We start from the raw sequence: 20,914 nt of genomic DNA, 5'->3' as shown, positions 1-20,914 counted from the left end.
GGAGAAGTCTGCGCATCTGGAGGCTTCTTCCCGCCCTGGATTCACTCAGAAGTCACAGTGACACACTGAGGTGCCCCACGCCACAGGTCTGACTCTGTCCTGAGACGTCGGCTGCTGCCACCCAGACCCAGGCCCCCACGTCTACGGCAGAGCCACCCTGGCAGACACCCCCCGGGTAAGCCGACCGCAGATTCCGTGACACGGGTGAGCTCCCAGGGGCACAGCCCTGGGTTCTGACGTCCGCCGCACCTGAGGTTACGGAGGGCGACGGCCAGCGCTGCCGTGGCCGTGACGCACAGGACAAACACGTGGGCGTGGAAGAGCAGGGTGTCTGCGAGCCTCCCAAACGTGTCCAAGGGCAGGAGGCCAAAGGCCTCTTCACAGAGATACAGATTCGCATCGAAGTCTCTGGGGGCAAACGGGAAGCGAGGGGTAAGTTCAGTACCCACAAACCACAACTTCGTCCCCAAAATGAGCCCGAAAGTAACAGCTGAAGGCACAACGATAACTTCAGTTTTAAAGTCTTTGCTGACTTAACAGGAAAAGTAAACCTAGATTTATTTGTTGAAGAAAAAAATAGATTTTAAATATAGTCATACCTTGTCGCTCCGAAGCCAAATTTCGCCTTCAGGAATTTAAATACGTGTTCGTCTGACTTCAGGTTGAGGGCTTTCTGTTGGGGAGGGACAAGCGGAAGCTGCTGTTAGTGCCTCCCGCACGGAGTCCCCACGGCACGCGGCCCAGCCCCACAGCGCTGCCCGGCAGCAGCAAGCGCAGCCAGTGCACACGTGGCCCTTGGGCCGGAGAAGCTGAGCGGGGCCTCTGCAGCCGCCCACCTCTTTTCCCAGCAGACTCATTTTGTCCAAAAGAACCCAGCAGGTCAAGCAGGTCACAGACGGGCTTCTCTGTTCTCGGGGAGAGGGAGACGGCTGGGGCCTGCAGAGTGCAGTTTCCAGATCAGAAGACCGTCATCCAGGAATCTGCAGCCTCAGGCGGGTGCAGCGCACAAGGCCTGTGTGCCGCGGGGCTCCGGCCTGTGCACCCCTCACCAGCAGCCCTCGAGGGGGGCGCAAACACGCCTGTGTTTACCACTAGCCACTATGAGTTTAGTTCACACAGTTTCACTTTCCATTTATGGCTTACAAAACCCCCACAACACAAACAGGGAAGAAACTGTATCAGAAGGAAAATAAAGGTAGAGAAGAAAATGAGTTGAGTCCAGAAGTGAGGATGGCGCAAAAAACGTGCTCCCGAGAGACCCCACATGGCTCACGCAAGACGGCCCCGCTGCTCACGGACCGCGGCCCACGCACAGAGACACAAGAGAAGCCTCCCACAGGCACAGGAGAGACAGCAAGGAGTCTCACAGATGTTTTGTCCCCCTACACACTATCACTATCACTGTAGGTCACAGGCAAAACGTCAAGGGCAACAGAGCAGATGTGGTTCTTTGGGGAGCGGAAGCAACAGCCCCGCGTGCGGCTCTGTCTACGGCTCCCGCCAGGGCGGTCCCCGAGCGTCCCGAGAGGGAACTGGGCGAACCCACAGCGTCCCCGGTTCTCAGAGACGCTGACTGCTGTGCTCGGATAAGGCACTGAACTGTGTTCGGGCAAAGGACGTGGTAACAAGGACCTGGGGGGGCCGGTTTTTCCCTTGGTGGTCAGCGTGCAGCACGCCCTGTGCGAGTGACCGGTCCCAAGACCCTCCACCCAGGGCAGCAGGATCCCCGCAGTAAGGCACGTGGTTCCGATGGGAAAGCCAGTTTATTTATTAACTTAACCCACTAACGATCAGGCCTAATTGTTTTCTTAGTTCTGCAGCGCAGAAAATGATCTCTGGAAATATTTGTTTAATGCTTTTAAAGTTGAGCTTCTAAAAAGTTTAATAACTCAGAAGGTGAGTTCAAGGCAGAACATGTTAAAGACTGAGTAGAAAGCAAGGGCCAAGTCAAGAAAACAGTCCTGTCACTGAGACAAGTCGAACCTGCGCCCGCTTGAAGTAAGACCAGTAGCTCTCCACATAGTGAGTTAGCATCTTGTTGACCTACCTTAATGATGTTGTTGAGGAAAAACGTCACACCTAAGACCACAAGTAAATGTAACAACAGTTTCCCAAGCCTGTCAGGGAGGTTTCCAGTCTTCAGATTTTTCTAGAAATTAAAAGAGTTGAGTTTTAATTCTTAAGTCTTACTATAACTTCATAAACACTTAAGATTACTTAAGGATTTAAAACACTGGATCATGCACCATGTACGGAGAGTAGGTGGAAAATATAACCTACAAATTCTCATGTTTATATTATTTTAATGTTTGCAATTTGCTAAAACTAAACGAACCCTTTAATAAGCAGCTCCATAGAATGGGAAAATGTGCCCTTTGCAACCAGAGTGTGGGGCCTGCCACTTACAAGGTGCTCAGGGACGCTGAGGGAACCAGCCCTTGGACCCCTCACCCAGGAGCCACGCACCACAGACGCAGCGGCTCTCAGCAAGTAAAGAGAAGCCGAGCCGGCAGACGGCAGGTGAGCCGTGCACACTGATGTCCCCGAGCTTTCTCCCAGCCTCAGGTGACTATCACAGGTGGTCACACATGGCAGCATCTCACGAGCTCCCATACAGTGAGGCTCACTGACAACGAGGGTGGAGAGGGCGACGGACGCTAACGTCTCTGACAGTCGACTAAAAGCCTGTTTCTAAAAATCTCTGTGAGGAGCTCAGTAGCAGCTCTCACAAAGACTAGTAAGAAAAGGGGTTTGTTCTTCCGAAAGCGGAAAACAAAACGCCTCCTGGACAGCGAAGTGCTCACGCCAAGCGTCTCACATGCTACGGGGAAACGCCGCAGGCTCGGCGCCGGTAGAAGGGACGACCACTGCTTCTGAAACCTCAGGGGAGATTCAAAAAGTCTAATTAGGTAGCAAAGTCAGAAGACCGGGTCACTGTGCTCAAATACGACACTCGAGGAAATGCCCCATCTTCTCCAAAGGCATCCACTTGGATTTCCGAGCTCGCTTCCACTCCGAGAAGTCAGTAACCAGGTGCGGGAGCTGGGGCAGGGGCAGAGCGTGGCGTCCGCCCCGCCAGCCGGGCCAGCCGGGCCAGCCGGCCCCAGGGCGCCCCTGCTCCAGCAGCACCTGCTCTGCAGTCCAGCACAGGCAGAGGTGTGGAGGCTTTCTCTCTGTTATTCCAACTTTGGACCCATGGCACTCAAGCAGGCATCTTTGGTTAATCCCTGAACTGAATGAAGATTCCAGTTCTCAGAGAAATAATAAAAACAGGAATGCTAACCAGGAACTTCCCAAAAGCAAATACTCCCCTTCCTGCTTTTTAGTGGGAGTTTGCTCACACGTGTCCCTCTGAATGCTGCATGAAAATGAGGTCCCACAAACCAGGCTATTTACATAAAAACATTTGCAGACAAGAAAAGTCCTACCTGAAGTCTTCTTACAATTAACACCGAAAGGTTAAAACTGATAAGCAGCGATCCAAGAATCATGGAGTTGAAAAACTGAAGGGCGCAGACCAGGAGCAGAGCTGTGACCTGAATCGCGTACAGCCACGTCGCCTGCAACAGTCAGAGAGTCCGGTGAGGCCGTTTATCCAGAGACAGCAACCCATCTCAAGTCCCAAAGGCACAGAAAACACACCCGCGCCAGTGATACAAACTAAATCAGATACTTCTGTTCACTTCACTTTAATACAGAACACTTGACATTTTGTAACCTTAACTGAAGAGGAAACAAACTGGGCACTATGAAGCAGAGGGGGCGAACAACGCCACAAACACTTTGCAGAAACAAGCGAGGCAGTTTGCACACTCATTTGCTTCCAAATTCTTTTACAGTTATGGCTGACAGCCGACCATCAGTGTCTTATCACATCCCATCCCTTCCTATTTCCCCGCTGTAGGACCACGGCGTACATTGTTTCACTTTATCTGGGGCAGGGGGGACTGAAAACCTTGTGGGAGTGGGAGCAGGCACAGTGTGGCACCAAGGACTTGCTGATCCTGGCAGAAACCAGCCAGGTTTTGTGTGGGGACAGGCTCCCCGGGAGGACAGGGATGCTCACACCCGCCTCGGTGCCCTGGGGACAGGCAGGAGGACCACCTGGGGTGGCCTACAGAGATGCACAGGAGAAGCACTCGCCTCTGGGTGGAGTACAGACTGAAAGAAGCAAACTCCACCCACCTGGACGTAAGAAAGTGCCTCAAAAAAAAAAAAAAAAGAAAGAAAGAGCTGATACCTTTGTCTTCTCTTTCCAATTAGACCACTTCCTATTCATACTGGCTTATGAAAATTTCACTGTATTCAGCAACAAATCAGGTCTCCCCCGCTAGCTCTTGTTTCAGACCTCGCAGGACACAGACCTACATCAGGCCCTTAGTCGGGCCTGTCGCGCACACGAGGGCACAAACCAGGGGCGCAGTTCCATGCGCCCCAGGCGAGGTCCCTGGGCGAGTCAACAGAGACGCACACGCCAGCTGGTTGAATGTCACTGTGAAAACTCTATGAAGTGCTGCAGAAAAGCTGTCACATACCCACGGATTTCCGAGAAATTGAAGAGAGTCAATACACAGCCACACACTCCAAAAGGGCTGTCATACAAATTAAAACTTAAGTCATCTTTAAAAAGGACAGTTGATCTGAATGTTTATGCTCCAAATAAAGGTACCAGAGGGGGCCCCAAAAAACCCAGAGTTTATTCATAAAAAATTGTGTGCTTATTCTTACATGTTTAAACTTCAGCCACCTTCAAAGCCAGTTGAGGCTTTTTAGTGCTTCTGCTTTTTGTTTCCCTTCAAGGAATTTCTTCATCCAGGGAAACAAAAACAAGTTGTTTGGGGCGAGATCAGGTGAATAGGGAGCGTGGGGCATGGGGCTGGAGGCCATGCTAGTCTTGGTTGAAACCTGCTGAACTCTCAGCGCAGTGTGGGCAGGTGCGCTCGTCAATCACTCATCATGAAATGGGCGGATGTGTGGAGAGTCTCCAAAAATTTCACTGAGGCCAAACGCAGCCTCTCACCACAACGCCAGCTGGTGCGCTGATACAGGTGTGTTCCTACAACACTCGCCCTGCGGGGCAAGCCTGGACTACGGGGGCCCGCCCCCCAGAAGATAATTCCAGCTTCTCTCTTGGGTCTCCCCTCGTACCATGCAAGGTACAATACGCAGAATACGAGTGAGGATGCTCCAATGAGGCTGCACGAATCGCCTGCTCTAAACACCACATTCCCGCGAGCTGCAAGCAGCCCTGGCCTCACTGGTAACACGCATGTCACGCTCCTTCCGCGGCAGCAGCGCCCAGCGGCCGGCAGCGCTCACCTTCAGGGCCGGCAGCATGTCCAGGGAGTCCAGGGCGAACAGCCCCAGCGCCTGCAGCAGCATCGTGAACTGGTTGAACTGCCACATCAGGCTGAAGACGAAGGTCGACACGAAAATGGCGAGAAGGGCCAGCCTCTGGAAACAGAAAGCCCTTGTGGAACTCACGTGTCGCTGGTGAAGACAAGGCTCGCGGACGAGTTTTCAGGAGCGGCCAGAGCTCCACAGCCACGCGGAAGACCACACGCCGTTGCTCTGAAGCCCGCTGCACTTGCCGTTTAAGCTCCACGTGCCCTGAAGGACACTTGGCACAGGAACACCCCCACGTGGTGCGTGAGCCCCACGCGGGCACAAAGGCGGTAATATGTCAGCTCACATCTCAAGAGGCGTGGCTTAAAAATTCTGAGTTTTGTGGAAACTGTGGGTTTGCTGCAACCACGTAAGGGCAGATTTTGTATTTACACAACAAACAAGAAAGCATTTTCTTTGCAAAGGAGGGAAAGGTTCAAAAGAAGACTTCATTTAACTTCAAACACTGTCGTGAACCGAGGCCCACTCACAGACTTCGGGACCGGGCACACATCACCACTGCGGAAGCTTGGATGCAACTAGAGATTAAACACGCAGGACGGTTGTCCGGCTGGTGAGGCTCAGTGGACTGAGCGCCGGCCTGCAAACCCAAGGGTCACCAGTTCAGCTCCCAGGCAGGGCACAGGCCTGTGATGCGGGCCAGGTCCCTCGTAGCAGGCATGTGAGAGGCAACCACACTTTGAGGTTTCTCTCTCTCTTTCTCCCTCCCTTCCCCTCTCTCTGAAAATAAATAAATTAAATTAAAAGGAAAAAAAGCAGGACGTTTCATAACAACTTACCTCAGACAGAGGCCGCAGGTTTGGCCTCAGGAAGTACGTGACAGCTGCCACCTGGACCGCGAAGAAGGGCAGCGCCCAGTTCTCCCGCAGTGGGACAGTGAACTCCACCCTGGTCGTGTCGACTCTGCACAGAGATGGCATGGTGACCACCGCGGTCCCTTTCACAGGGTCACGCCCAGGTGTCCTGGAGTGATGGCTATGCTGCATTAAAGACACTCAGATTCTGCTCATTGGCTCTCGGTCGTTACAATCGGCACTGAGGTCCAGGTCGCCCGTCCGCACACACGCTCAGGGGGTGGGCTGGGGTGGCGAACAGGCGCGCACAAGCCAACGGCCTGCCCCCGCTCCCCACACCACCGGCACCCGTGCCCTCCCCTGCATCAGGCTAGAGTCCTGCCTGGTCCTTGCGGACGGTGTGCAAGCTCCCTGCCTCCTCGTGTGGCCCCTCGAGGGCAAGTGCAGGTCAGTGTCCATCTCTGCACATCTGGTGCTAGGAACCTCCCCTGCACATAGTATAGGGGTTCAGCAAGTATCTTTTATTTACTCTTCATGCAAACAACAAATCTGACTTTTAACTGCTCTTAGTGGGAGTGATATGTCAGGCTCAGGCGCTGAGGCAGCAGGACGCAGTGGGCTCCTCAATCACTGGGTCTGAGCCCCGCCCGACACAGCTGTGTGTACGCTGTATGAACGTATGCGCCTCGACCTCTGTGTGCACTCTCACACGCACTCACACTCGCAAACGACAACGCGCACGTACAGCATGCTGCTGAGTGCTGGGCACACAGCAGTTACTTAATAAGGCTGAGCACAAAGGATTTGCTTAGGGTTATAAAATAAATGTCAGAACCCGTGTCTGAGTCAGCAAGTCTCCTATCAGCGCTGGTGCCGTGACGGTAGGTCAGGCAGCTCTCCAGTGCATGCTGAATGCTTTAGAAAGTGCCGTTTCACGGTGCTCCGGTGCGCAGAGACGGATGACGGGAGAGCAGAAGAGCTCCTCGCATGTATGGTGCTTTGTGCTTCGCTCGCTGTGAGCTGCACGCAGCCCTCGGCGGGCCGAGAGGGAGGCGGCAGAGGGGCATCACGAACGGCTCTCCCGACTCGCAGTCCAGCGCTGTGCTCCTCGGCTGGGAGCGCACGCACGCAGGACTTCCTGCCTCACTGACCAAGGCGAACAGACGCCACTCGGCAGAGACTCCCACATAGACCGACGTGGCAGAACAACTTTCTTTGAACTGGAAACAAAGAAACTTCCCATTTGTGCACATTTATAGAGAGGCACACCTATTCCAGCTCACCTGTTGGTGACGTACCAGGACGCAGCCAGCAGTCCCGCCAGCCACGTGCCACTGAGCAGCCAGCTGGTTACATAAAGAGCTGTGACGTAGATCGCTTGGAGTCCAAATAAGGTGTAAATATAAAAATAAACTGGCTCTAAATATTTCTGTGGAAGGGAAAAATAACAAGTACTCGTTAGGGAAGCCCTAGTCCTCTCCTTGCCATTAAGAAGACACAGCAGAAATTCACTACTCAGAAGCTTGGCCCTGACCCCAAGCGCTAAGCCCGTGGGTGGCGCTGCGAGAGCAGGGGCGGGAGGGCGTCCCGGGGACTCTGGCTTCATTCTTTGGACAAGTTCACAGCCAACTGTGTTCAGTTTCACCTTGTCCACGCGAAAAGTGGTCATTGTGACTTGCTAACCTTCTAATGTTTTTATTTCAAAGGTAAGTAAGGGGAGCTGACACATTTCCACACGAAAGTGTGGGTCACTACGAGTCAGTACACCTATACTGTACGCCAGGAAGCATCCTCCCGCACAAAACGTCTTATAAAACACAAACATAAAGCCAGGTTCACAGCATTTGTGAAGATAATGCAGGTGTGGCTGAGTTTATGCCAAACCAATCCAGGGCAAGACCAGAGCACCAGGTCCCGACGCCCAGCGCCACTCGGGGCTCAGGGCCGCCTGCGCGCCGTACCCGCACGGGCAGAGCTCTGTACAGGACGCCGAGGAGAACCTCCTGGTAGATGTTCATTCGCTGAAGGAGGTTGATGGTCCTCATGGACTCCGTTTTGTTGTCATACATTAAGCCATGAAAACCTGAGGTTGATATTTGAAAAATCAGGAAAAATAATTACCACTAAATTCACTCGCTCACTCACAAGTGCTCGTGGGCTCTGTGGAACGGACCCCTGCGGTGCTGCAGCAGCCTCCACACCCCGGCCAGACCCTGAGCCCCTGCCCCAGGCCTGCCCCCCACCAGCAAGACAGCCGGACAGCCGGACAGCAGGAACACGAAAGGGCACCCAGGGCTGCTGCAAAACCCGGAAAGTGGGACTCTGTCTGGTAGATGAATTGGTGTTTTCAACAGAAACTATAAGAATAAATGGAGAGAAGTCTATAGATTAAAAGACACAGGGAGACAGAGCAAACGATGTGGCGTGTGGCCTGTGTTTGTCTAGAGACCCCACTGACAACCTGTGAAGCACCAACACCCACGACAGAGCTTCCTTCCACCTTCCCGTCTGTTTGAAAGTTTACAAGACAGTGACCTTCACAGGTGACACATGCCCGGCCGACAGGTGGCCTTGGAACGGGAGACCGGCACTCGGCTCTGCGGCAGCCTCCCAGCCCAGCAGCCAGTGTCTCCACACCGGGGCCTGGTGCATCTTTGTCGTGGAGGCTGGCTGTTTAAACATGCCATCTTTTTCTTTTTTTCTGCAGGGGCAGCAGAGGCTGCGTGAGAGGTCGGAGCCGGTGTCGGGCCCCAGGCCACCCTGGCATCCCGTGCCCTGCCCCGCCTGAGACCAAAGCCCAGCAGGTCAGAGCCCAGGCAGTGGGCGTGTGAGGACAGTCGGGAAACCGCGGCCCGGACGCAGGCAGACACCGTCTCCACGCACACTGCTAACTAATGGCCAACCACACTCGGCCTCACCCTGCAGGAAGCATCCCTCGGGCTGCCTCTCTGGGACTGCCCACACCTCAGGCCACCAGACAGGTGGGGAGGAGAAAGCTTTCTACGGCACAGAGCACCTGCTGACAGATACAGGAGGAGGGGCAGGACCAGACTATCCCTCTGTGCCCCTGATGAGGTCCTGGGCCTGGGCAATAATCCTGAAATGGCTGGTGGGTCATTTACCTGGTCACAGGTTCAAGTGCCTGTCTACCCAGGAACTGCCTGATGGGCTTTTACGGCCCAGAAAGGAAGATGGCCAGGGTCTCGTGTCTCACTGTGACCGACAAGAGTGCAGCACGTCACCTGAGCAGAACCTGTGCTACCGTCAGGGAGGGCCCACCAACACATGCGGCCTGGGCCCGTTGGGGCTCCCTCTGGCTCTAAACACTGAGAAGCAGTGACAGTGGCGACTGCGACACGAAGGGACGGATGGGGCGCCGGGCACCCGGGATTTTCGTGTGTGTTATCCGAGCGCCTCCTTCCAGACACCGCTCCTTCCTCCTGCAGAGACGCCTCCAAGGCGGTCTGAGGAAGTCAGCTGCAGCACCGAGAAACTGCAGACAGATGGACTCTGGGGTGCAGCAGAGCCGAGAGGCAAGGAAAGGGGCGCTCCACGAAGGACCGCACGACTTCTCCGAGAGCAAACACTTCCACAGACAGACTGCTGCCTCCCGAGGAAGAGCGACGGGTGCCCCCAGCACAGGTTACCTTGCAAGAGGCTGGGCGCCTGCAGCATCTGCTTGTAGTAGGAGTAGTACAGCCCGCACTCGGTCCGGAAGGAGATCTCCCGCTCCACCTCCTGAAACGAAGGGAGGCCGTGGGTCTGCTGCCCTCGTGCGTTCTAGCATCTAGGGTCACTATGGAAACAGGGCCCAGGACTACAGCTTAAACGGAAAACAAACTGAAAATACAGCCTCAGGAAATCTTGGCAAATGAGAACAACAGCAGGCTGGTTGCTGCAGAAGCGAGGTGTGCATTACAGGGAGGGGCTTGTTGTACTGTCCTCTCTGCTGCTGTGGACGTTCAAAAGTTTCCGTAACAAAGCATTTAGAAAACGAGGCGACTAGTTCCATTCAGTCGGTGTCTCAGAGTTAAGGTTCTTCTTGTATTTCACACAAATGAAAACTTTAAAAACACACACCACCATTCTTACATAGTATTGGTGAGAGACAAAACAGGAACAGCATTAAAAGCCCCCCCCAAGGAGCCTTGCATGTTCCTCTCCTCTCTCCCCCTCTTCCCCTCCCTCCGCAAACAATAAGCACGTCCTCAGGCGGGAATAAAAAAACCCAGATGAAAAGAACTGTCACGGCTTTAGGCAGCCGCTGACAGTATCAGCACGAGGAAGACCTCTCTGTGCTACCGGAGTACACGGCACTCTCGGTGAGATGGGGCACGTGCGGGTTTCACATGTGGGTTTGACGTTGACAAACGGAGAGGCACTCGTGTAGGAAAATGGATACAAGAAATTCAAACTGCTTCTACGTAACGAGTCAGTTGTAGAAGAACTAAAATATACAGCCATAGCTTCTAGTCGAATTGGTCGTAAAATGCTTTTCATAAAATTTAAACCATTAACATAACGTATGCAGGCAACTGGTAACGAGGCTGGAGAAGATTCTGGAATGATCACATTAATACTCTTAGATCTTGTATTTTATATGTGTACAGATACATACTTTCACACACATGAAAACAGGATACAAGTGAACAGAGAACCGTAATCTGTGTCGTTACAGATTCCTTTACACCACCAGTCAAAACCCCAGGCCCTAGAATCTGCAGCACGTTGCCTGGAATGCGTCCCCACCTACGTCTTCCTGCTCCAGCCAATCCCACCCCACAAGCCCGCTTCCCTGGGGACGGTAAAACCTGGCTCTCCCACAGACGGACCTCTGTCAGCACATCCGTATTTCCCTACTGCCAACTACTTTTCAAATAGTAATAAATACTTCATTAAAAGAACCACTCACGCTATTTACCTGGAAATCATTTATTTTTTCTACCTTTAAATATTTCTCCTATTCTTTAAAAAAGGTTTTATAAATCAGTTCGTGAATAACACATTGAAGAAATACTCAATTATTTAAGTGTGTAAACACCCGATCATTGGCCTTGAAAAACAAACTGTTATGTTCTATCTTTGTTAACTCTGGGGAAAAATGGGAGAGTGGGTAGTGCAGCACACCTTACATAACGTGTCCTGGAAAGATCAGACATTAAACAGAAGGCTCAGTCAGGTTCTGAGATTTAATTCATTAGCACAGGAGCTCTGTAGAAAGGACAATACAAAGTGGCGCAGCTTGTTCTGCTGTTACATTTGCTACTGATTTGAGATGTTACCTTTCACAGCAGCAAAGGCAACACTTCTTAGCAGCCGCATTACTTCATCCATCTTCATTTTAACCTCAGAGAAAACCAGCTCTATTGCTTTTGATAACATAAAACTAAACTGGTATCGCTCCCTTCTAAATGTTAACTGAACCAATATTAGCTTTCTTCCATGCAAATAAAAAGAAAACATTAAGTTTAATTACATTCCTTTTCTTTTCTCCAGCTGCCTTAATTTTTTTTTTAATCCTCACCCAAGGACACTTTTTCCCTATTTTTAGGCATGTGCCCTGACAGGGAATAGAACCTGCAACCTTTCGGTTATGGCACTATAACTGAGCCACACCGGGCCCTCTAGCTGCCTCGAAGCTCTCACAGTGAGCTGTCTTCCCTGGGGCATGCTGACATGGAGCCTGTGCTCACCAGTCAGACCAGAGAGCTGCCCCACCGTCCTCGCCTGCAGCTTCCTCCCCAACACGGTCTGGGAGTAAAAGGTTGGCTTCATAACGGGGCAGGGGGGCAAACACCACTCGAAGCACTGACAGCAGAAAGCCTTTGTGCCCCCCCCTTAACACACTGGAGTGTGCACAGAACAGAGGGCCGTGATTAGCAAAGATGCGTCCGCACGTGACGAATCGGTGATCTTGGCACCAGCTGCACGGAACCAAATGCTGTACTTTGTCAGACAGACATTTGCAAGTTTTACATCTGCTTCCTGCTAAGAGAACATCTGCTTCACTCACTCGAGCACTTTCCCAGTTTTACGGCGATTTACACTTCGCCTGGTGGGCTGCACCGAGGACCAGGAACAGCAGCAAGCGCTGCTTCTAACCTGCGGAGAGCACGTGCTTCCCACTGTGTCTGCACCGGCTCCGCCGGAGGACGGGCCCGGAGAAAGGGAGAAAGCCTGCGTCTCCCCCAACGGTGAGGGATGACAGGAGGAAGTGAGGAGACAAAGGAAGCGCGTTTTTCAGAAACTGTACGGCTACAGCCATTCTGCAGCAGTGAGTCTAGCAACGCGACAGGGGCACCAGAAGGGAAAAGCACCGAGAAGAACAACGTCGGCTCAGAAAGAATGGTCTGCACCTTTGGCGACACAAAGGGGACAAGCCCTTTCAGACAAACGACTCCAAGTTTGCAAAGGAAACGTATCATTACTTTTTAAAATTCTCATGTAAGTAACTTTTGTTTATAAAATTTGCCCCCAAAATTGCGAGGCTGCAGCTAGTGGGGAAGCCATGGGAAGACTGACCTTGTAAAAAGCAACCTGTTCCCAAATCAGGTTCACAGAGCGTCTCACCAAGAAACAGCGGCGCCCCAGGCCCAGCCCTGGGAAGGCTGCCCTGAGCGAAGAGCCGCACCCATGCCTGCTGTCTGGTTAAGTTCACGCCCCTCTGTTAGAGAGAATGGTTCCTGCCCTCGAGGGGCCTAGCCGTAGGAGAGAGTGGCCAAGCTTTGAGGCACTGGGACTACTGGAGATGTGACTGGGCTCCCACAGGGAGGCCACCAGTCCCAGGCCTGCTGTGGCCGCCACGCTGCGGACACACCCTGTTTAGTCTAAAGACTCCTTGCTTTGCAAGACTGTTCAATGGGAAGATGTGCAAATTCTGTAACATCGAGTAAATAAGAGAGCGGCAGTGGAAAATGTTAGCGTGAGGAAAAAAAGACTTAAGAAAACTGAGTGACTTGAGTCCTTTTAGCCAATAGAGGATCACCCTTCCTTATCACTGAACACTGACTAGATGGGGAAACAAGTTGTAAGAATTTAGTCCTTGAGCCCAAGGGTTTATTTTTCAACGAGAAAGAATGATGCATTTTTAAAAAAGGAAAACGACCTCAAGGAAAGAGCAGCATCGGTCGGAGAGAATAAAGAGACTGCCAGAATATTCCCCTGGCCTCCCGGCAGAGTCTGTGCTCCTAGCTGGGCTCTGCGTCCCTCTCGGACTCGTCCCCTCGTCCCACAGATGTGCGCTGACCAGCCAGCGACAAGCACGCTTCTGCTGGGGGTGCGACAGGGACACAGAGACACAAACCTCTGCCTTCCGGGAATTCAGTCTGGAGCAAACAAGTAAAATGTAGCAAGTAGAGTGGAGACTGGGAGAGGGAGTGGGGGGCAGGGAAGTCCTCACCGAGGAAGGACAACTGAACAGAGGCCTGGGAAGGAGAGTCAGTGAGCTCGTGGTAAGAGGCTCCTGGCTGGACAGACGGCCCTCCACCCGGCCTGAGTGACAGGGAGGAAGGGGGGACAGCCGGCGATCAGCGAGGCGGCACCCCTTGAGCTTCCTGTATGTGACCCTTCCCTGTGACACTTGCTTTCCCCGCCCTGCCCCGCTCACCCTTCCTCTCCTTCATGTCTCAGTGACGTCACGTCCCCCAGGACACTCCCGGCCCCTCAACCCTCCATCGCGCTCCCACAGCACTCCACAGCAGTCCAGCACGGCGCTGACAGGATGCGAGTGGGGCCCCCCGCTGGCCTGCATCTTGCTCCAGGGTGACTGCTTGAAGACAGGGGTCTGTCCTGCCGGGTGGCGCTGCTCCCACTGACAACGGTGCCTGCTGGCACACAGACCAGGTTCAGGTCTGCCGGCAACTTCCAAAAGGTTTGTTATTCCTTCCAGGTGCCCAGTGTTTAAATCCAAGTCACCCGCAGACCGGGCACTCAATAAAGAGCAGGCAGCAGTGTAACAAAAGTAACGGGAGAAAAACCGAGGGTGCTCGGGTGTCTGGACAATGGGGTGTGTTCAGTTGAGGCTGCTACCAACGCCACGCCAGAGCTTTAGCTCAGAGAACTACACTGACCGTTTAAAGTCAAGAGACCCGGTCTCTTCAGCCCGTCTGCTGACCACTCAGTCGCCAGCACTTAATTTCAGCAGTGCGCCCCCACAGGGCCCCCACAGGGATATCTGAGCCTTCATTCAAAATGCTTGTGTTAATGAGTAAGCATTAACCTGCATTATTCTAGGGAATCTGTGAGCACTCCATTTTAAAGAGTTAAGGTGAGCAAAATTTTTCTCAACAACAAAAACCAGCAACTGTCACCGAAGGATAAGAGTTACGACTCTCTGCTGTCACGATCGCTTGTGTAAAGGTGCAGCCACACCTGCTGCACTGTCAGCCGCTGGAAATCAGTCAGGCACGTCACACGTCATTCTGCCAAACCAGAGCTCAGCACATTTCGGAAAGCTCTCTGGGGGGCCTTCCTCACTGATCCTTCTGAATATTCTCAGAGACCCTAAGTCTCTGACTTTGGAAGGTGAACTTCACCTGTGTCAGCAACTAGCCATTAGAAGTCGCAGTAGTGAGTGAGGTCAAAGACGAGGACACTCTGGGTCACAACAAGGTGTGTTTGGTTCGAAAACACTGCCAGTGTGTGACTTCCCTTGCAGATATACTTGTGAAAACAATGTCTGATGAAAAAAAACATCTAGAAATGCTTGAAAAGAGAAAACAGACAACAATATGCACACACACGAAGTGAAGGCCCCGGCCCCTGGAGGGCACTGGACCCCGCGGGAGGCCTCCCTCCCAGCCCTGAGGGCGCCGGTTGCGCAATCCCGGCTGACAAACCCTGGTTCTGGGCTGCGGCTGCTGCTCTCGGGGTAGGTGACGAAACTCACTTGACTGTAAACATCCTGACCTTTTGTCACCCTAACAAACACAAGCCTTTCTACTCCACAGCCAGACATTTAGACGGGATTCTCCGTGAGAAGCTGCGTTATGTGGGCCCTCCCCAGGCACATGGAGGAGCACAGAACGCAGAAAGCCCGTACCTTAATGTTCGAAAACCACAGGTCATTTTCGTGTAGAGTGGCCAGGTAGACAGAGGTCAGCACTCCAGCGCAAAGGGCTACGGCTCCACCGGCTGTGAGTGACAGAATCTTCCACAGTCTTCTCCTGGTATAACCTCCTGGAAAAACCAGACAGATAACTAAGTCGGTAAAGCACCGAACAGTCCTGCCTCAGACCGCCGCGTCTGCTGCGCCCTGGCTGCAGGTCACTGGGGAGCCATGCCCCACCCACGGCAGACGGCCAGGGCTCCTCCTGCGACCCCCAGGAGGCTGCAGCCTTCCCCGCTGTGTCGAACCGCTCACTCGCCTGTCCTGCCCCCTGGAGCGTGGGCTTCATGAGGCGTTGTCTTCCCCACCTGAACGCCCAGGGCCTGTGTTTGGCACAGTTCAGCGACCGTGGGGCAGCTACGAAGTTCGTGAAACGGAGGAACAACAGGCTGCGTGTCTAGGAGGTAAAGTATACCTACAATATGTGATCCCGTTACCATTTGACCAGTGACTCTAAATCCCACCAAAAAAAGTAAAAGGAGAGAGTTTCAGGATTTTGACTGAAAATAAAGAATAAAACATGTCTGAGACGGCGAGATCCAGGCCCTCCTTTGAGCGCGCCCGGCTCCTGCCACCAGGGCGGCAGAGCCCTGCTACCGCACGGCAAGCAGATCACTGGTCCGAGGGAACCGCCGGGCGTCAGCGCGCATCTCCCCGACGTTAGGTCTCACTGCGTTTTTATCCTGTGCGAGGGACAGTTCACACGCAGAAATGAAAGCAGCCCTTCGTGCCGCTCGGTCACCTACCGGACGGCAACTCGTCCTCCAGCGTCACGCTCTCCTGCTGGGCTGCGCCGTCCGCAGACGCTTCTATGGCTTGGGCTCCTTTTCTTTGCCTGATGGACATCATGGTGTCAAAGGCTCTGGTGCATCGTTCTCCCCCAGGCTCCTGCAGGCAGTGCAGAGGAAATGGCCGGGACGTTCACCGCCCCAGCCCCAGCGCACCCTGGGCACAGGCGATCTGCCTTGGCCCTTTCCCGTCTTCCCTTCACATTTCCACCAGCCGGCAAAACTCCTCTGCACTCAGCACAAGAACCTGTGGATAACGTGTTTGTGAAGCGCACTGGCAGGAGGCAGGGACGCCCCCTAAACCCCAGCAGCCCCGGCCCTCGTCCCTGCCTGAGGTCCCTGCCACCGTGCAGTGTCACCTAACTGTGTCCTGCATGTTATTCCCACAGCTGCATGCCACCGAGGAGTCCGGCAAGCTTGTCGCCGGCCTTGTCGTGAAGACCTGAACCACGGTTATGTCCTGCGTGGATTTCAATGCCTGTGCTCCCTGCCCAGCCCGGGTGGTAAGCGGTGCCAGCTGTGGTGCTTCGGGCGGGTTATGACTCCCTAAAGGCAAAACCAGCTTGCCCCGTGGAAAAGAACCGATCCACGCTATGCCATTCATTCATTCATTCATTCATTCATTCTCTCATTCATTTGCTCGTCCACTCCCTCGCTCATTCACTCGTCCATTCGCTCATTAATTCATTCCTCCATCGGTTCGTTCATTGCCTCGTCCACTCGCTCATTCGCACCCTCGTTCACATAAAACCATGCGCCCCACGCGCACGCGGGACGAACTCCGGAAGCGCAGGCTCGGAGCCGTGGGTCCCCTCACTGCAGGCGCGGAGGCTGTCGAAGCGCCACAGCGGCCACACTCGGGGCGCCACGACAGCGGACACGCACTAGACCCACGCGGGGCCGGCGCTGTGACAGCCGCGCCGACCGCGACACAGGCCTCCCGTCCCCGAGAAGTCCCGGCGCGCAGCGCGCGAAGGGACGAAGCGGCGCCAGATCACTGACAACCAGCACGGCTGGGTCTCCGAAGCACAGACCTATGCTCGGCGGTCCTCGCGCAGCTCCGGGCGAAGCAGGACCGGTGGGCGGGGCGCCGAGGGCCGAGGGCCGGGGACAACCCGGAGCCTTGGAGCGTCGCGCACCGCCCGGAAATGGGGCCTGGGGACGTCGGCGTCCCGCCAGGGGCGCGCCGGAGAAGCCGGGCCACTGTGGCCGCGCGCATAGGTTCCGGAAGCCGTCCGTCAGCACGGCCCGGCCCCTCACGGCGCCCTACCCCGCCCCGTGCGGGGCAGACCGGAAGGAAGAGGCGCATTTCCGGCCGCCAATTGTACAGCGCCGGCCGGAAAGGAGGCAGCGCGCTTCCGGTTATCGCTGCGGCCGCAGCGAGCGCGGCTCCGGGAGGAGCGAGGGGCCTGTCTCCTGGCGCCTGCGCCCCCATCCTCCAGCTGGCGGGTGCGGGAGGCTCGGCCGGGGCGTGAGGGGGTAGGGGGATGGAGCAAAAAGGAAAAAGACTCTTGGACGTGGACAACCGTGTGTTGATTGGGTGACGTGGGGGGGGTGAGGGTATAAGGGGATTAAGTGGTAACGGAAAAAATATAAAGTTAAAGGAAAGAAATGAATGCAGCTTCGGATCTGAACCACGACCTGCTGCACCTTTTCTCAGCCTGAACTAGGAGTTTCTCACATCTTTGTGGCGGGAAATGCTACAGGACTGCAGATGGAAACACAAGCGTGAGATGTGACAGGTGTGCCTAGTTCAACAAAGCGCGGCCCATTATTCCTCAAACAGGGATACGAACAGGCGTGACACGAGTAGGAAAAGCAAGAATCTGCAGGCGTGCGCTGTAGTGACAACAGCCTTTAATGATGCTATTAGGTCCCGACAGAAGCCTGGAAAATGAGTAACTGATTTCGTTGAGGGTCTCTGAAGGGCACAATTCCCCTTTGTGAACACATTGAAGATGGCATACTTTATTAATATAAATTAAAAACATTATTCCTGATGGCAATGACATGGACAGTTTTAAGTATTTTTTTTTCCTTTTAGAGAGGATAAAGGTAAGAAATTAGGAAGATAAAATAGTCCAAGGTCATTATTCTCGGATTTGTGTAAATAAAACCCATCTTAGAGTGTCCTTTTAAACAAAGGCCCCACGTACCCCATATCACTGTCCAAGAATCCCTTACATCCCTTCCGGTTACTTTAACGTCTGCATTAAGTGATACACTGGCAACAGTTACAAGTAAAAAGACACCAACATTCGGCGATGTCCTCATATAATGCTAAGGGTTTACATGAGGTGTCTAAAACTAAATTTAAAGAAAGATCTAGAATAATGCACCTTTGTAAGGCAAGTTAAACCATGATTACCATTACTGAAAAAAAAAATCAGATTAAAAACCCAAATACGCCACTATCTTACCAATACTTTGCGATCTGAATGGGAACACTAGGCACAGTGCACATACTGATGGACCCCCCGAAAGGCGAGGCACGCACCCCCCAGCTTGGGAGGCACAGCAGGTCCCGCCGCCCGTGCCAAACTCTGGGAACGGTTCACGCATCACAGACACCTGGATTCTGAGACACAAACCTAAGAAGGCCTATTGTGTAGCACCGATTAAAAACGAACGTCTCCGGGAACTTCCAGGGCCAAGAATGTTCATTTTGTGCCGTGCTGTGTGTGGGGTGAGGTCCCTGCAGCAGAACACTGTGACTTTCTCTAACGCTGCCAGTGTCACCTACGTTCACCAAAGCCACCTGCAGCCTCACCCGACCCAGGGACATGGCTCAACTCACGCGAGCCATTCGCCGTGGAAGGTGCATTAAAGATGCTTTGCTTTATATCCTGTATTATTTGCCACCCAAGGTGGGTGGACTGGCCACCTGGCCACCTGCACCAGAGTCAGACATGTGGGCACATGACCACACTGCACTAGCCCCCACAGCGCCGAACCGGTGGGGCGGGGACCACACCTTTGAAACTGCATGGTAGCTGAGGGGTGGGCGCGGGACAAGGCAGTACTGTCTACAGCATCATTTCTTACGTAGTTGTGCATCGTTATTCCAGATTGTGTGTGGCTTTAAATAGCAAAGATGCTTATGACATAGTAAGTTATGGAATTATGAAGTCTGGGGGGTACCAGGAACACTTTATAAAAATTACAAAAGACTGAATAATATAATTTAGTCCCAAAACAGTGCTATAAAGCTTTTCTCTTTCTGGGTGCTTTCTGTAATTCAACCCCCTGCACAGCACTGTCCAACAGCAGTGCAATTGTGTAAAATTTTCTAGTCGCTACGCTAAAAACACAAAAACCAGTGAAGTGAATTTTAATGATTTTATTTAACCCCAAATATCATTTCATCATGGAACCAATATAAAAAACCATTGAGACACCTCCCACTTTTTTGTACTGAGTCTCTGAAACCACATGCGCTGCACACACACACGCCAGTCATCCCTCCGTGCTCAACAGCCACGTGTGGCTGGTGCCACCAAATAGCACCCACATCTGGACCCTCAAGGCTGGGACTTGCGGGAGTCTGGAGCTTAGAGCAGGGGGTTGGAGCTTGGTTCTTTGGAGACTAGGGAGGGGACTGCTGCCTGTAGGGAGACAGGACAAAGGGTCCCAGCTGTAGTGAGGGAACACAGGGCCTCAGACATGGGAAGACGAGGAGGCCCAGGAGACTCAGGCACAAGTGGACTACCAGACCGACGATCCAGTCAGATGGTGTTGGCTACACTGACCGACGCCACAAGTGTAGTGTGAGGAGACACCGATGCAGACCACAAGACCCAGGGGCAGGCACCTCTCACCTTTGCCCTCCAGTGGCGAACAGTCACGGATAGAGCTGTCTTCTGCTCTGTGACTACGCAGGGGTTTCAGGCACGTAAGGATGCGATCTGCAAGATCGAATGGAGAGCTGTGTAGCCAAGAAAGAGCCTCACAGTTAGACGGAATTTTTAGTGATTGCAACACTCTAAATGCGCTTTCTTGTCCCTTTGTGGGGGCACAGGTTGACCCCATCAGCAGTTTAACAAGTGACCGAGGGAATCACGAGCCTTCGGTGACCCTTGGGACGTTCAAGATCTAAACCCAATTTTCTAAGCGATCAGGTCAGCACTTCCAAGATAAGCGCGGGTATAACCTTTTGTTAATAAAAGTTCGAGGCAAGTGTTTTTAACAAAAAAATTTATTACCAAAATACAATATTAAAGTCAATACATGACAAACTCCTATAAAGCAAAATAAATTACTCTAACGTTGTACAGTTTCTGCAAAGGTAGTTGAAGCACGGCAGCGCTCACCGCACGGCTGGGCAGGCGAGCGCCCTGCCGGGACACCGTCGCGGAGAGGGAGGCATTAAGGCATGCAGCTCACTGTGCAGGGCGGTTTTACAAAATGCACGTCCCCCTACTTTTAACAGGATGCTGTGCAGAACTGTCGTCTTTACAGGTCAGTGTTCCAGAGTTTCGGACTTTGGCTAGAGAAGCAATGCCGTAGTGTTACACAATACTCATTTCTTAAAAAAATACATGTATTCGTGTCCATGGATAGCAAACTCAAAGTTCTATTAAATATATTTTATAGAATATCACTTAGAGCACCTTGCTGTACAATAAAAAAAGATTAAATAAGTGTCTATGAAAACTAAAAATAGACTAAGTCTCCACAGAGCAGCCTGCGTGTCCTCGAGCAGCTCCTATCCAGCAGGAGACACCGGGCAGACATGGGTGCCCACCCCCTGCTGCGTGAGGAGACAGAGAACTACGGGGACGACAGCTCCTCGGCCAGGGCGACAGGCCCAGGACAGAGGC

General features: G+C 53.1%; 1 protein-coding gene across 4 annotated transcripts in view; it reads right to left on the bottom strand.

Moving 5' to 3' along the window:
• The window catches only part of DPY19L3 (dpy-19 like C-mannosyltransferase 3), a 32,209-nt gene extending 14,961 nt beyond the window's left edge, over positions 1 to 17,248 (bottom strand). For 2 of the 4 annotated variants that reach the window (XM_045188439.3, XM_071220121.1), the window contains exons 1-13: positions 17,129 to 17,248; positions 16,053 to 16,194; positions 15,566 to 15,703; positions 15,241 to 15,377; positions 9,848 to 9,938; positions 8,162 to 8,283; positions 7,484 to 7,629; positions 6,186 to 6,309; positions 5,320 to 5,454; positions 3,429 to 3,560; positions 2,048 to 2,149; positions 600 to 673; positions 250 to 408 (exon numbers count right to left, since the gene is read on the bottom strand). In XM_045188439.3, the coding sequence (XP_045044374.2) occupies positions 250 to 408; positions 600 to 673; positions 2,048 to 2,149; positions 3,429 to 3,560; positions 5,320 to 5,454; positions 6,186 to 6,309; positions 7,484 to 7,629; positions 8,162 to 8,283; positions 9,848 to 9,938; positions 15,241 to 15,377; positions 15,566 to 15,703; positions 16,053 to 16,155 (1,463 nt within the window). In that variant the 5' untranslated portion in view covers positions 16,156 to 16,194; positions 17,129 to 17,248. Of the gene's footprint in view, positions 1 to 249; positions 409 to 599; positions 674 to 2,047; positions 2,150 to 3,428; positions 3,561 to 5,319; positions 5,455 to 6,185; positions 6,310 to 7,483; positions 7,630 to 8,161; positions 8,284 to 9,847; positions 9,939 to 15,240; positions 15,378 to 15,565; positions 15,704 to 16,052; positions 16,342 to 17,128 lie in introns of all 4 variants that reach the window. The other 2 variants (XM_045188438.3, XM_071220120.1) reach the window with 2 other exon arrangements.
• Positions 17,249 to 20,914: the final 3,666 nt, after the last annotated feature.

The sequence above is a fragment of the Desmodus rotundus genome, chromosome 12, assembly GCF_022682495.2.
Source record: "Desmodus rotundus isolate HL8 chromosome 12, HLdesRot8A.1, whole genome shotgun sequence".
Lineage (NCBI taxonomy): Eukaryota > Metazoa > Chordata > Mammalia > Chiroptera > Phyllostomidae > Desmodus > Desmodus rotundus.
This window is presented reverse-complemented; position numbering and strand designations above follow the sequence as displayed.